General features: G+C 34.8%; 1 protein-coding gene across 1 annotated transcript; it reads left to right on the forward strand.

Annotated features, from left to right (window-relative positions):
- The first annotated feature begins 10,146 nt into the window (after positions 1–10,146).
- Positions 10,147–12,455, forward strand: LOC128855487 (E3 SUMO-protein ligase ZBED1-like). Its single transcript, XM_054090439.1, has 4 exons — positions 10,147–10,265; positions 10,359–10,421; positions 10,615–12,212; positions 12,267–12,455. Exons 1-4 carry the CDS (start codon positions 10,205–10,207, stop codon positions 12,453–12,455), a joined length of 1,911 nt encoding a protein of 636 aa, XP_053946414.1. The 5' UTR covers positions 10,147–10,204.
- The last annotated feature ends 2,536 nt before the right edge of the window (positions 12,456–14,991 follow it).

The following is a 14,991-nucleotide window of genomic DNA, read 5'->3' on the forward strand; positions in this document are numbered from 1 at the left end:
ATAGAAGCTGATGCATGCATCTTACCAGCTCGTCGCCGCCGTATTTTAATAGCTCAGCCGGCAGCTGTCAGTCCGTCGGCGCCCGTGGTTTTGTCGCTCTTTAGCCGGGCTTTCGCTATTCTCTTCTCGTCATGGTCGGGTAGAAAAACCACATTTCCGTCGTCAACGATGGGATCTTCACATTCTCTATGACATGCCCATAAAAAGTGTTAGCCGATAAAAAATTTCGCTCAAATGAAGCGCTTATCGTTGAAACTGAGGCTTATTTCAAGATAAAATATACATCGTTCTACAAAAGTGGTATTGAAAGGTTAAAGAAGCGCTGGAATGATTCGTTGTTCGTTTTGAACAAAAAAAGTTTTTTCTTTGTTAGGCCCGGGACTTTTCAGCCCATGTGTTAGATTTACATCTCATGTGCCTGCAATATTAGAATGAAATTTACTTTATTTAATTTAGAACTTTTCGTAAATTTTTTATATTTTGCCAACTTAATATCGCGCAAGTCAAAATGGCCAATTGGGTAGAAATAGGCATATAAAATCTACCAGGGCTAGTTCTAGTGTTAATTCCATTTTCTTGAGTAAGAGGAATGTTTGAGATACCTCTGAACAACACAACCAGCACTCGTATGAGATGCCATTCTATTAAGAATCTGAAGATTTACGCTGAAAAAGTCTAATTTTTAATGTTCACGCTTGTGTGTCCGTCTCTCTATTATTAATACATACATTTTAAAAAAAATATTGGTTATTGGTAAAAAAAGATATTGACGGCAAAATTATTGATACAAATATTTTTTTTACAACTTATCAAATAATAGCTAATACCCCGCGCGTCGCTGCCTCTGAAAAACCGTTTTTTAGAGAGTCATTTTGTTTATTCATAACATAAATATAATATAATGAGTAGACTTGTTAAAATTTAAGGATTTGTTAATGAGGTTTTTTCAAGTGCTTTAGAATTTCAATTATATTTGTTTTTCCGTTTTTAGCAAAAACGAATAAATTGTATGGCTGTCCGACACGTGAACCTGCACATACGTGAACCTGGCCATGTGAAAAACATGGAGTTTCCAAATTCAATCCACACACTTGAATTAATTTTCCTTGCGCTTTGTTGATGGTCATTGAAAAGGCAAGTCGAATGGAGAATTGCAGTCGTTTGGAATCAATTGGCCTATCTATAGCAGTGATGGGAATACGTGGAATGAGCGAATCTTCTCATTTAGATTTTGAATTAAGAATTGTGGGCTGGATGATATTCAACATCAATTCTTTCACAGCGAGTATTGTTCCAGTACATAATCGTGGTGGTCTAATGTTACTCAATACAGTAGAAGCCCGATAAGTGCAATACCGATAACTGCAATTTCGCGGAAAGTACAATTCGATTTTGAGTCCATAGAAAACTCGAAAAGAGCAATAAAAAATTGCAATTTTCGGGCGCAAAAGAATTCTTGTTCGAAGAAATTTTTTACTTAATACACATTTTTTACTTAATGCACAGTTATGGGTCTCGGAATTATTGCGACCAAAAACACTGTTATCACGCTTTGTGATTTTTGATTTTTACAAATCACTGTAAAATTGTAGCGCTGATATCATAAAATATGGCATCGAATCGTTTGTGACATTCAACACGCGTTAGTTTCAAGCTGGTTCTTGAGAGTAAAACAATCGTTCGGAGTTTGAATCATTTTTTTTTTGCTTTCATCAAATAAAATCATGGGAAAAGTAAAAAAGAATCTACATTTTCTTACATTGAAAGAAAGAGATGAGATTCTGCAAAAAATTGAAAAAGGCGTTAAATAACGAGATCTTGCATTCGAATACAAAGTTGATTGCGCAACGATTTGCCGAATAAAAAAACAATCCCGTTCATTAAAAGAAAATGCATACAATTCATTTTCACTTGGAAATAAATGGAAAACTTTGCGGTTTGGCTATCATCCAGAGCTGGAGAAGCGTTTGTACCAGTTTTTCACGAATCAGCAACGACGAAATGCTCCTGTTTCTAGCTTAATATTGAAAAGCAAAGCATTAAAAATATTTGATGAAATAAAAAAGGATGGAGTTGTTCTCAATGCAAGTGATGGATGGTTTTCGCGATTCAAGAAACGCTTCGGACTTCGCTATTTGACTGTGACTGGTGAATCATTATCTTGTGATCCAGAAGTAATTGAGCCATTTAAGGAAAAATTGACGGCGAAAATCGCTGAAAAAGGATATGTAACATCACAAATATATAATGCTGATGAAACGGGGCTCTTTTGGAAACTTTTGCCAAATAAAACCTACGTTTCGAAAGATGAAAAGAGTGCTCCAGGCAACAAAGTTTCAAAAGATCGAATCAGTGTTCTTTTGTGTGCAAATGGTGATGGCAGCCACAAAATAAAACCATTAACGATCGGCAAATCTATGAATCCGCGTTGTTTTAAAAATGTTCGTCTACCGGTGAATTATGCTAGCAACTAGACTGCTTGGATGACGCGGGATATTTTCAAAAAGTGGTTCTTTGATAAATTTTGTCGAAGAAGTGAAAAAATTCGCCAAAAAAATGATGTTTCACCCAAAGCATTACTCTTGCTGGATCAAGCCCCATCTCATCCGCCCGAAGAAGAATTAGTTTGTGGTGAGATCGAAGTGATGTATTTTCCGGCCAATTGCACAGCGATTTTACAGCCAATGGATCAAGGTGTTATTAACTTGACAAAAATTCAATACAAAACATTGCTAATGGAAACCATAATTAGTGAAAAAGATTGATTTGAAAACCGCCGTGATCATGTTGAGCCAAGCATGGGGGGAATTGCTCCCTGAAACGATCGCTAAATGCTGGAAAAGCGTATTGGGTACAAGCCCAACAGTTGACGCGATTATTGAATCTAATCCAGACGAAATGCCATTGGATATCGAAATTGGCGACCCCCTTCTTGTTGGAGGATAACAACGGTTAAATGAGATGGTCGAAAACTATGTGGGTGAAGCAGACACAGATGAAATCCGCAATTGGGTTTTGGAATTAGGAATAGATGAAGGTGATAGCCAATGAACCCGAAGATACTACAGAAGAAACAACCGAAAAAGTCCAGCATGAATCGATTTTAGCTGTGTCAATACAATTTTGAAATGGGGTGAACAGAACGATGTACTGTCATTCAATCAGATCGCTTGTTTGCATGATATCCGATCAAAAGCACTTGAAAAGTGTTACGAGAAAACGCAATCGAAAATAACAAAGTTTTTCCAAAAAAATAATTGAATTTTGGAGCACACACTCATATGTCCTTCCGCATTGATCTCTTTGTATTAATTTCAATAAATATGTGTTAATTTTTCTTCAATATCGACCTTTTGAGCTCATTAATTGCATTGAATAGAGTTAAAATATTTTTCCCTAGGCACGCCGACTTTGAGTGACAGCTCGTGCGGTGGAACACCACAAATATCCGTGGAATTTATCACTTAGTTCTCATTCATGATTCTGTCAATGGATTTGTGTGCAATAAAATCGCCTGTAATTTTCTATTGAATTGGTGCCAAAATAGCGCGTTCGCGAAGTTATTTGCGATTTATATAACGCCCCTTGGTTTGTCACAAATGAAGCAATACACAAGGACTTAGATATCCCATTTGTAAAGAGTGAAATTCCAAACTTTTCTAACAGATATCTTGCACGGCTGTCAAACCATGTAAATACGAATGCTATATGCTTATTAGACTCAAGTAATGAAACAATACGACTGAAGCGTAATCATATCTTAGACTTGCCATTTCTCTAATTTTGCTGAATTAAATTATTTATTCAACACTAAATAAAAAACAAAATACATAAGTTCCTATATGAAGATAAGCAACTCATTAGTACAATTGAAATTTAATACATTTAAGATCAAATATTAGAACAAATATCGTAATCTTATAAGTAGTATTGCATTTGTGCAAATACTACCGCTGCTATTAGATTATAAGACCTAATTTGCTGAATATCATTATATTAAGATAGATTGCAAATAAAATACTTACAAAAAAAAAAAAAAAAAAAATATAATTTGTACTACGCCTTCTTTATCAATACCACCCACATTTCATAATTATTAAGGCATTGATAGTTTACACATCTCTGCGAAATCATAAAACTATACCAGGAATGGTATCGAAACTATATAATAAGAAGGAATTGGTTTACTTGGGCACTCCTTTACGAAGTCCGCCCCCTTTCTTTAATTGTTAAGGTATTAATATTTTATCTCTTTGTAGCAGATTTAAGTAGTCAGGAAAGAATGTTTCCGAAAATATATCTACATTTTTTAAGTTATTGAAAAGCATAACTATAAACCTTAATCTTTCTTAGCACGACAATCCTAGGTGGACCACTGCTCCCGCAACTATCTTCCTCTAGATTTCTCGACCCGCCACTCTTTTTGTATGTTCATCTCTCTGAGGGCATTGATAACCGAATATATACATGTTTTCTTTGGTCTTCCCTTAGTTCGCTTCGCATACGATTGCTTCTTGAAGGCTCGTTTTGGTGTCCTTTGCCCTGTCTTTCTTTTCACGTGTCCAAGACAGCCTATTCGTTGGGCTTTTATGTATTTTATGATTTTTCGCCCTTTAATAAGATATTCAAGTTCTAGATTGTATTGAATAAGATATGTGCCATTTGGCAAAGTGCTTGTTCAAAAATACCTGTCAGAGCCATTCCAAGTGATCTCTGGAGTTAAGCAAGGAGATACCCAATCATCCTACGCAGTTCATCGCCTCGATTTATAAAAATACGTCTTCAGCAGCAATACACAATATAAAATAATTACGAGAGTCGTACCAACACTACAAAAAAGCATTCAGCGATCGAAAGGAGGTCTTGTAAGTTGGACTACAAATTAATAACGACAAAACCAAGTTTACGCTGCAAACCAATTCAAACAAACAACCCAGCTGGTCTTGTAATTGGCGATTCGAAGCTGTAGAAGAATTTAAGTACCTTGGAGTGGTGCTTAGCGCCTATATATATATATATATACAAGGTGAAGTCCATGTCCTTCAGGATGTCGGTACAAGCCTTTTGGATGGCCTCTAGGGACGCAAAACGTTTTCCTTTCAAGACCAAATATGATATGATTTTCCGAATAGGTAGAAGTGACAGAGAGCCATATCAGGCGAATACGGTGAGTAATTGACGGCTAAAATGCGATTTCCAGTCCAAAAGTCAGACACAAGAGTAAATCGATGAGATGGTGCAATAAGCGCCAGCTTCTTCCTTCGCGGTATTCAGGGCGAATTCGACGAATGCGATGCAACAAACGCTTTCGTTCCAGGTTTATGTTGGAAACACCACGTTCCATCACCAGTTACAATTTTGTAAGGGAAGTTCTCGTCCTTTCTTGCCTCTTTAATGGGGTCTTTCGAATGTTGAATTCTGAGCAATTTTTGGTCCTCAGTTAACTTGTGCGAAATGAAACGTGCACAGACTTCTCGTAAGCCCAAATGATCAGGTAAAATGCGATTAATCGAAGTTTTGGAGATATTCAACTCCGATTCCATGAATTTCAACGACGATTTCGGTTCATTTTTGATAAATTTACGAATAATTTCTATGGTTTTTCGAGTTTTCGGTGATTACTGATTTCGGGCGGCACGTAAGTTCATTGTCATTTGCATTTGTATGTCGTCACAACCATCTCTGAAACATGTAAACCACTTGTGAACTCTGACACGAGATAGACAATCAACACCATACACTTTTTTCACAAATTCAAATGTTTCGGTAAAGGTTTTACCGATTTTAAAACCAAATTTGGAATTAGCTCTTTGTTCGAAACTCATTTTTGTACCGATGACACAAACACACGGACACTTTAGACGCAATAACTTCGCTTCCACTGAACCGAATGTCACCAAGCTGTCACTGGAAGTCAGCTAGGGATGTAACTTCCAACGCTCTAACTCATCAAACACATTTTTATGACGCCAGTCTTTTTTATTTTGGACTTCACCTTGTATATATAATTGGCTCGTACACCCTTTTTGGGTGTTTGGCCGACCTCCTCCTCCCATTTGTGGCATGCGCTTGATGTTGTTCCACAAATGGAGGGACCTACAACTTCAAGCCGATTCCGAACGGCAGATATTTTTTTATGAGGAGCTTTTGCATGGCAGAAATACACTCGGAGGTTTGCCATCGTCTGCCGAGGGGCGACCGCTATTAGAAAAATGTTTTTCTTAACTTTGGTCTTTCACCGAGATTCGATCCTGTGCTCTCTCTGAATTGCGAATGTTAGTCACGCACCAACACATTCAGCTACGGCGGCCGCGAACTTGTTACCTCGTTGGTCAAGTATGTACAGGTAATGTTGTCCCCTTTTTTATTGTATCGAAAACCACTCCCCTGGTATGCATTCGTTTCTCCATATTGTTCTAACAAGAAGCAAACCCTTAAATATCCCCATGTAAAATAAAATATACTTACACCACTTTCAAAGAAAACGGCTCATATATAGGATATTTTGATACATTTGTCAGTTTTTATTAAAACCATTCAATGTAATATTTGACATTCCGATTGCTATTTGATTATAAAGTATTCCAATATTGCTCAGAGTCTCTCAGAACACTTCAATTCAGGTTCTACCCTAGAAAACTCTTAACTTTTTTAAAGATGCTTGTGAATTAAGAAGATAACTAAGCCTATTTACCGAACCTAAAATTAGCAAATAACAACTCCTTAAAGTTGAATATTTTTATGAAAAAAAAAAATTAATTAAAAATCTACGAATGCAATTATAAGCGACACTTTGACCATAGCAGATTGCCAACTGTCATCACATGCACCTGCTCGGTGGGAGAGCATAACATTTTCGAATTTCACACACCACAGCGTACCAACTTATAGGCCTTAGCCCCTGCGCTCATACAACCAAACTACTCGGAGCACACCACCACAACCAGCTGTGAATCAAAAAATGATAAGAACAGAAAAGATTTGTCGATGAAAACATTTGATGGTTTACCACAGCAGTGAATGAAATCAGTCGTTTGAAAACAAAATAAAATGAACTGAAATGAGCATCGCATTCCAAATGGCCATTGTGGGAAGTGCGCAAACAATTCGGTATCGCGTGGAGTTGATGAAACAAAACAAAAAACAAGGCAATTTAAAAATAACTGTGCATTTGGCGCACTTGACAAATTCAAAAACGTATTAAGTGGTTTTGAAATTCACTCTAAATTTTGCTTACACTTTAAAATATGTAAAATAAATGCACAAATACATAGATAATCGCGATTATGAACGGAATTGCACACGAAAATTCCGAAATGATAAAAAAATTTAAATTTTTGTGTTTTATGTTTTTTTTAAATATTTTTTTTTTTTAATTTTTGTTTTGTTTTTTATTTCTCTGCAATATATCTTTCATACTATATTTATGTACTCGCACCAGCACGGCGTGTATTTTTTTTGCATTTTTTCCAAATATTTATTTAAATTTTTTGCGGTTCTCCAAATTTACTATTTCTTTCTATTTCTAAGCGGCGGGTGTACTAAAAATATGCTGTGCGTGTACGAGTATCTGGCATTTACATCCATACATACATACATATATCAGACCTGTATGTAATACGAGTATGAGCATGCATACTTTTACATACATAGATATTTGTGGGATGTTTATAAAGCGTACGAAGTCTTTAAGGAGTGATTTCCAAAGTAAACAAAAATTAAAAAAAGCTTGTTTTTTTGGAAACCCCTTTTGAACAATTTTATCCAGCAGCACGTCGAATGATTATTTTAGGCTTAGGGTATGAGAAAACGCCTTTTAAACAAATTCCTGTACTACAAAACACTTTACTTTCTGAAAGGCAAAAATCGCAAATTCCAGGCAGTTGATTTCAATTAAGATTTTTAGTTAAAAATGCGGTCACAAATGGCCTCGTGTTCACTTTTTCTGTGGAAATTTCTTTAAAGCAATGCCATCATATTTGAGGCGAAAACTGTAAAAATTGTAGAGTAAGAAAAGGCAATTAACCCATTAGTGCCCAAAACGATTTACGCTGATCACTTTTTTAGTGTAAAATTAGTAACAGTCACAAAGTCACTTTTTTTTATTTAACTGCTGCAAGAGTTACATGGTGAAACAGAAAAAATTAACCCACTCACGACCAAAAAAGTATTGGTCGTGATAATTTTTTCCTGTTTTAGGTATTAATAGCGACAGAATTACGTTATTTGAGTTAGGAATGCGAGAATTGCTTAGTATAATAACAAAAAATTAACCCACTCACGACCAAGAAAATAAATCCAAGCACTTTTTCTGTGCAAAATTACTAACAGTTCCAATTCTACTTTATTTGACCCAAGAATTATGTTAGTTTAATCATAAACAACAAGAAATCTTTTTAAAAAAAACGACAATTAACCCACTCACGACCAAAACAAAACTAACTCTGCTTACTTTTCTGCGCAAAATTAATAACAGTTACAGATTCAATTGAAGAAGTGCTCGGTAAAAAAATAAAAATAAAATTAACCCACTCATCGCCAAAAAAAAAATTACCAAAATAATTTTTTCTGTTTAATAGTAATAATAGCTACAAAATCACGTTATTTGACCAAAGAGCAGCAAGAAATCTTAGTTAACAAAAAGCAAATTTACCCACTTACGCCCAAAAAGTATAACTCCTAACTTTTTATGCACTACATTAGTAATAGGTACCGTTCTAGGTTATTTGAGCCAAGAACTGCAAGGAGTGCTTAGTAAACAAAAACGAAAATTAACCCACTCACGACCACAAAACGTTAACCCTGATAGTTTCTTCTGCTTAATGAAAGTAATAGCTAGAAAATCACATTATTTGAACTATGAACTGCTAGAAATCTTAATAACAAAAAGAAAATTAACCCACTCACGACTAAATAATATAACTCCGATCACTTTTTCTGTGCTAAATTCGTAATAGTTAGAAATATACTTTATTTGAATCAAGAACTGCAAGAAACCTTAGTAAAAAGCATAGGTGGGCACTTTGCAGTAACAGTAAGAATGCAGTAAATATAATATTTTACTGATATTGCAATTTAATTTTCATTACCAGTAAACTTTTACTGATTACTGAAAAAAATTTGCATTACCAGTACACTTTTACTGATTACTGAAAAAAATTGCAGTAAAAATATTTTTTTACTGATTACTGAAAAAAAATTGCAGTAAAATATTTTTTTACTGATTACTGAAAAAAAATTGCAGTAAAAATATTTTTTTACTGATTACTGAAAAAAGTTGCAGTAAAAATATTTTTTTACTGATTACTGAAAAAAATGCAGTAAAAATACTGTTGATTTGCTATTAGCTATTAGCCTTTCTTAACACAAGCATTTCAAAATTTGCATCGCTGAGTTTTTGCCTTCTAGACTGATTTACAATTCCAGCGAATGAAAACAACCGTTCAACAGGTGCAGATGACGGTGACGGGGTATTATATTTTAAAAATACGTTTTTAATAGCCTGATATTTATTTAGGCAACTTGTTGTTTCTTCTCGTTCGGCCAGGTATAAGAGCGTTTCTTGAAGATAATTTTCCGAGTCAGTGAAACCACATTGTATGCTTATATCTATTTAAGTAAATATATGCATAAAACAAATATTTAATTGAAAACCAAGTGTAAAAAGTTTACCATTACTTTCATCCCCGAAGTCAAAAAATGTTTTTTGAGGGGGTTGAGGTAGAATACGAGTTTTGGCACAGGCTACTTTTCCATACTTGACCACATACATGTTGAACATTTTTTTAACTTCCTCTTCTGTTTGCGTTTTAGCTGTTTCTAAAAGAGCTTTCACAAATCGCAACTTAATATCAGGGACAGAAATAGCGGCAATAACAGCATCCCAAGCGTCAGGCTGAATCAGGAAGTAAATCTTTTAAGCAAAGCTTCATGCATTTTTTTGAAGGATTTTTTGCCTTTGGAAAGATCTTTTGTGAATATCTTTTATATCCTGACTTGAAGAATTCATAATTTTGTTGAAATCGGTTGAAGCCAAAAGATTCAGAGTGTGGCTCGCACAAGGAAAATGTTTCGACAGACGTGGAGTTACAGATCGAAATTGAGGACCTGAAACAATTGTCGAGTAGAGCTGGGCGGAATATCGATGTTATATCGATGTATCGATGTTTCAATTTGAAAATGAAACATCGATGTTCGTAAACCGATGTTCGATGTTTTCGCAAATTTTGTACCATCACTTAGTAATTGCACGTGGAACGAAAGTGGTAAGTAAGAAACTTTTATGCATTAAAAAACTTTTCTACATTAAAAAAACTGATTAAGTATACCATTTTAATATGAAAATTATTAAATTTTAGGCTTTTGGTGTTGGCAGGCAGTGATTGAAATGGAGCGGTTTGTAGAAAGTTCTAGTGGCAAAGGTAAGATTATCGTTTTATGTATGTAGCTGAGTGCGTATTGTTAATACAAAATATCTACACCTAGACGTCGCTTTGAGTCGTACTTTTTGGGAACGTATACCCAACGCAAAGTGATGACTAGGTGTATAAGAGTACTTGTACATACATACATATATATAATACTACAAATTATTTTTTTTTTTTTTTTTTGCAGTTTCAAAGACGAGCTCAAAGGAGGTGGAAGAAGAAAACCCAGCAAAAAGAACAAGGTACGGTCAGTCAGCTGTATGGCAATTTTTTAACAAATCAAAGGATGGCAGTTCAGCTAAATGCATTCAGTGTGGAAAAACATATATAACATGTGGCAATACCACTAATTTGGCTGGACACCTGAAACGGATGCATGCAGGATTAACTGTTAGCGAGCTTCAGAAATCTTCAGGGTCTATTTTGTCCTTCATTGAAAAAAAATACGAAGCATCTTCCGCTAGGAAAAAGAGTCTTGATAGCTCACTAATGCACTATATATGCTCCGACATGCGACCGTTCTCAGTTGTTGAAAACAAAGGATTTCGTAATTTTGTCAGTACATTGGATCCTCGCTACGAGCTGCCTTCTCGTAACAAATTGAGAAACACATGCATGCAAGACTTTTACACAAATATGAAAGACAAATTACACTGTATTCTGGACCGAGTGGACTATTGCGCTATAACAACAGATTGCTGGACGTCACGGGCTAACGAAAGTTATATGACAGTCACTTGCCATTTCATCAATGACAACTTTGAGCTAAAAGCAGCTGTTTTGTCAACCAAAAATCTCATTGACGAAACCAACCACACGTCGCAAAATATTGCAAATTCTTTGCGCGAAGTCCTTGTGGAATGGCAAGTTATTGACAAAGTCAGCGCAATTGTTACAGACAACGCGAGGAACGTTGTAAAAGCATGTGAGATTCTACAAAAGCGAAACGTGCCTTGCTTTGCTCATTGCATTAATTTAATTGTCCAAAGCTGTTTTTCCCTTGAAAATATTAAGACAATTATGGGAAAGTGCAAAAGCATAGTTTCGTTTTTCAAGAGCAGCTCAATAGCGTATGCAAAATTTAAGCAAGCCCAGGAACCAATGAAGCCATATAGTCTAAAACAGGAGTGCCCTACAAGGTGGAATAGTGCTTTCTACATGATTGAGCGCATTTTGGCCACAAAGTCAGCTATTGCTAAAGTCCTGTTAGATACTCCGAAAGCAATACTACCTCTATCAGTTGATGAGCTATCTGTTCTGGAAGATTTAAAGCAGGTTCTTTCACTATTCGAGGATGCGACGGTACAAACATCATCCAGCTCTAATGTAACAGTTTCGCTAATTATACCATTGGTTAGCGGACTTTTGCATAATTTGAGTGAAATCAAAGATCGACTAGAAACTGATGATGGCCGTAACGTATGCAACTTGCTAATGGAAGGCATACGGCAAAGACTACTGCCATATGAAAAAAGAACTGTGACTCGTTTGTCGACATTACTGGATCCGCGTTTTAAAAAGGAGGGTTTTTTTTCAAATACAAACTCTATAGAAGCCGAAAAATTTTTAGAAAATGAACTTTCGCCACTTTACAAAGAAAATCACCCTCCAAATATATCTAGCCTGCCAACACCACTATGCGATAAAACTCCACTTCTTAATTTTTTGGAAAAAAACAAAACTCAAAAAATTCGTAATTCCCGAGTTGATTCGATTTTGACCCTTCGTCAATACTTCAACATGGAAAATATAAACTCTAGTTTAAACCCTTTAGACTACTGGAAGGTAATTCATGCTATATAAAATCTAGCATTATAATTAATACTAAACTTTTTTCAGATCTCGACTGATGAGCCATTGAAGATGAGCTCAAAAAAATATCTCTGCGTACCGGCTACGTCAACTGAAAGTGAGCGTATGTTCAGCAAAGCAGGTTTAATAGTGAGTGAAAAACGAAGTTCACTAAAGCCAAAAAATGTGGATATGCTGGTTTTCCTAAATAAAAATGAAAGGATCTCAAACAACTGATAAGTTGAGTCATTATATTTTCATAATTTAATTTGTTTGAAAAACTCACAAAACTGTTATGTTAAGTTATCATTATATTTTGGATATTTCATTTGTTTTTAAAAGCTTTAAATAGTGTTGAGTTAAGTAATAATATTTTCGTAATCTAATTTGTTTTGAAAAAATCAAAATACTGTTAATTTAAGTTTGTTTGAAAAACATTATTTTGTTATTTTTTTATATATATGTTGAATAATGAAGTCAATATTAAATAAATGAAAAAAAAAAAATTCTTTTACTAACTTCGATGTTTAATCGATTAATCGATGTTTTCAAATAAAAAACATCGAAACATCGATGTGGACAAACATCGATCTTTTGCCAGCTCTATTGTCGAGTCATCTGAATCGGAGTCAGTGTAAGTTTCCTCATCACTATCATGTTCATTTATAGATCCTAAATCATTGTAAAACATTAATTCAATATATTGACTGGGAATAAATATGTGTATCTGATATATATATTTTACATAAATGATTGAATTTCGTGATGAGAGTGTATTACACTTTGACTTCCCATAAACAGTAAATATTATACTGATAATGCAAATCAAATTATATTATCAGTAATTTTACTGCAATTTTTTCAGTAATCAGTAAAAAAAATTTTTTACTGCAATTTTTTTCAGTAATCAGTAAAAAATATTTTTACTGTAATTTTTTTCAGTAATCAGTAAAAAAATATTTTTACTGCAATTTTTTTCAGCAATGAGTAAAAAAATATTTTTACTGCAATTTTTTTCAGTAATCAGTAAAAAAATATTTTTACTGCAATTTTTTTTCAGTAATCAGTAAAAAAATATTTTTACTGCAATTTTTTTCAGTAATCAGTAAAATTTTACTGCTTACTGCTATTTGTAATGCAGTAAATTTATAATGCAGTGTGCCCACCTATGGTAAAAAGAAGAAATTTAACCCACTCATGACCAAAACTGTAAGTCCGATAACTTTTTCCGCAGTTAGCTGGTGTTACTGTGTTACTTGAATCAAGAACTGCAAAAAATTTTAGTAAACAAAAATAAAATTAACCCTCTCACGACCAAAAACAACTAACTTTGATTACTTTTTCTGCGCAAAATTAATAACAGTTAGGATGCAGCTCAAGAACAGTTACGATTCAGCTCAAAAATATAAAAAAAAAATCAATTAACCCACTCACGACCAAAAACAATTAAACCAAGTAATTTATTCTGCTTAATGATAGTATTACAGAATTACGTTATTTGAACCTGAAACTGCAAGAATCTTAGTAAACAAAAAACAATTAACCCACTCACGACCAAAAAATATAACTCCAAACATATTTTTCTGTGCTAAATTCCTAATAGTTAGAGTTCTACAATACGTTACTTGAATCAAGAACTGCGAAAAATTTTAGTAAACAAAAGGAAAATTAACCCACTCACGACCAAAAAAAAAAAACTGTGATTACTTTTTCAGCGCAAAATTAATAAAAGTTACAGAATCACTGGAAGAATTCGTTAGTGAAAAAACATTAACCCACTCACGACATAACAAAACAACAAATAACTCTGATTACTTTTCTGCGCAAAATTAATAACAGTTACAGAATCAGTGCAAAACTTGCTTAGTACATAAAAAATGTAACTAACCCACTCACGACCGAAAAAAACTAGCACTAGCACTAAAATATTTTTGTAACAAAAAGAAAATTAACCCCTTATGACCACCAAACTAATAAGCTTATTGTTTTCCTGCCACAAGAGCTGCCAAAGAAAGCGGCATGTTAAGTAAGCTCATGGCAAACCTTGGAGCTCCAACGCAGAACAAGCGAAAACTTTTAATGGACACGACGAACTCGATTCTTTTATACGGATGCGAAATATAGGCAGATTCGCGAAGGGTGCGCTCTCAGAGTGGCTTCGTCATACAGAACAGTATCTGAAACAGCGGAACCATCCCTATAGATATTCTAGCACAAGAGCGCAAACGGAGATGGGTGGCAAAAATCATCGGAATCCCAATACCACGCTTCTCCAATATTAGAGTTCAAACGGTCATACTTTGGCAGGCAAGATGAAATTCTTAACGGTACGGTAGATGGGCAGCGAGACTAACAGCCGATCTAAAAAAGTGGTTAGAAAGAAAGCACGATGAGGTTAATTATTGCCTTGCACAGTTTTTGTCCGGACATGGGTCCTTTCGCAAGTTTTGTGGTGAATGGGAAAAGTGAGCCCACCAAACTGTATATATGGAGATACTGAGTATAATGATGCGGAGCACACCTTCTTTAAATGCGAGAGTGGGAACTCAGAGGGGACATCTCTGCAACGAGCTATTGGTGTATGTACATCTGAAGCAATAATCGAGAAAATTATGATAAACGCAGAAAAATGGAATGCCGTCGCAAATTTCCTGGAGGTTATTATCCGAAAAAAGAAGTGTGAAATGGAAAGTTATGCTGAAGAGCATTGAGCATAGGTTTCTGAAAACAGGCGATCGTGGACGCAGGGTGAGTAAGTAAGTGTACTTCTTAG

This window comes from Anastrepha ludens, chromosome 2 (genome assembly GCF_028408465.1).
Source record: "Anastrepha ludens isolate Willacy chromosome 2, idAnaLude1.1, whole genome shotgun sequence".
Taxonomy (NCBI): domain Eukaryota; kingdom Metazoa; phylum Arthropoda; class Insecta; order Diptera; family Tephritidae; genus Anastrepha; species Anastrepha ludens.

Coding starts and splice junctions, on each gene's coding strand:
- LOC128855487 (XM_054090439.1), top strand. CDS start 10,205: ATGTTCGATGTTTTCGCAAATTTTGTACCATCACTTAGTAATTGCACG. Junction 10,266..10,358: donor TTGCACGTGGAACGAAAGTG/GTAAGTAAGAAA, acceptor ATTAAATTTTAG/GCTTTTGGTGTTGGCAGGCA. Junction 12,213..12,266: donor ACCCTTTAGACTACTGGAAG/GTAATTCATGCT, acceptor AACTTTTTTCAG/ATCTCGACTGATGAGCCATT.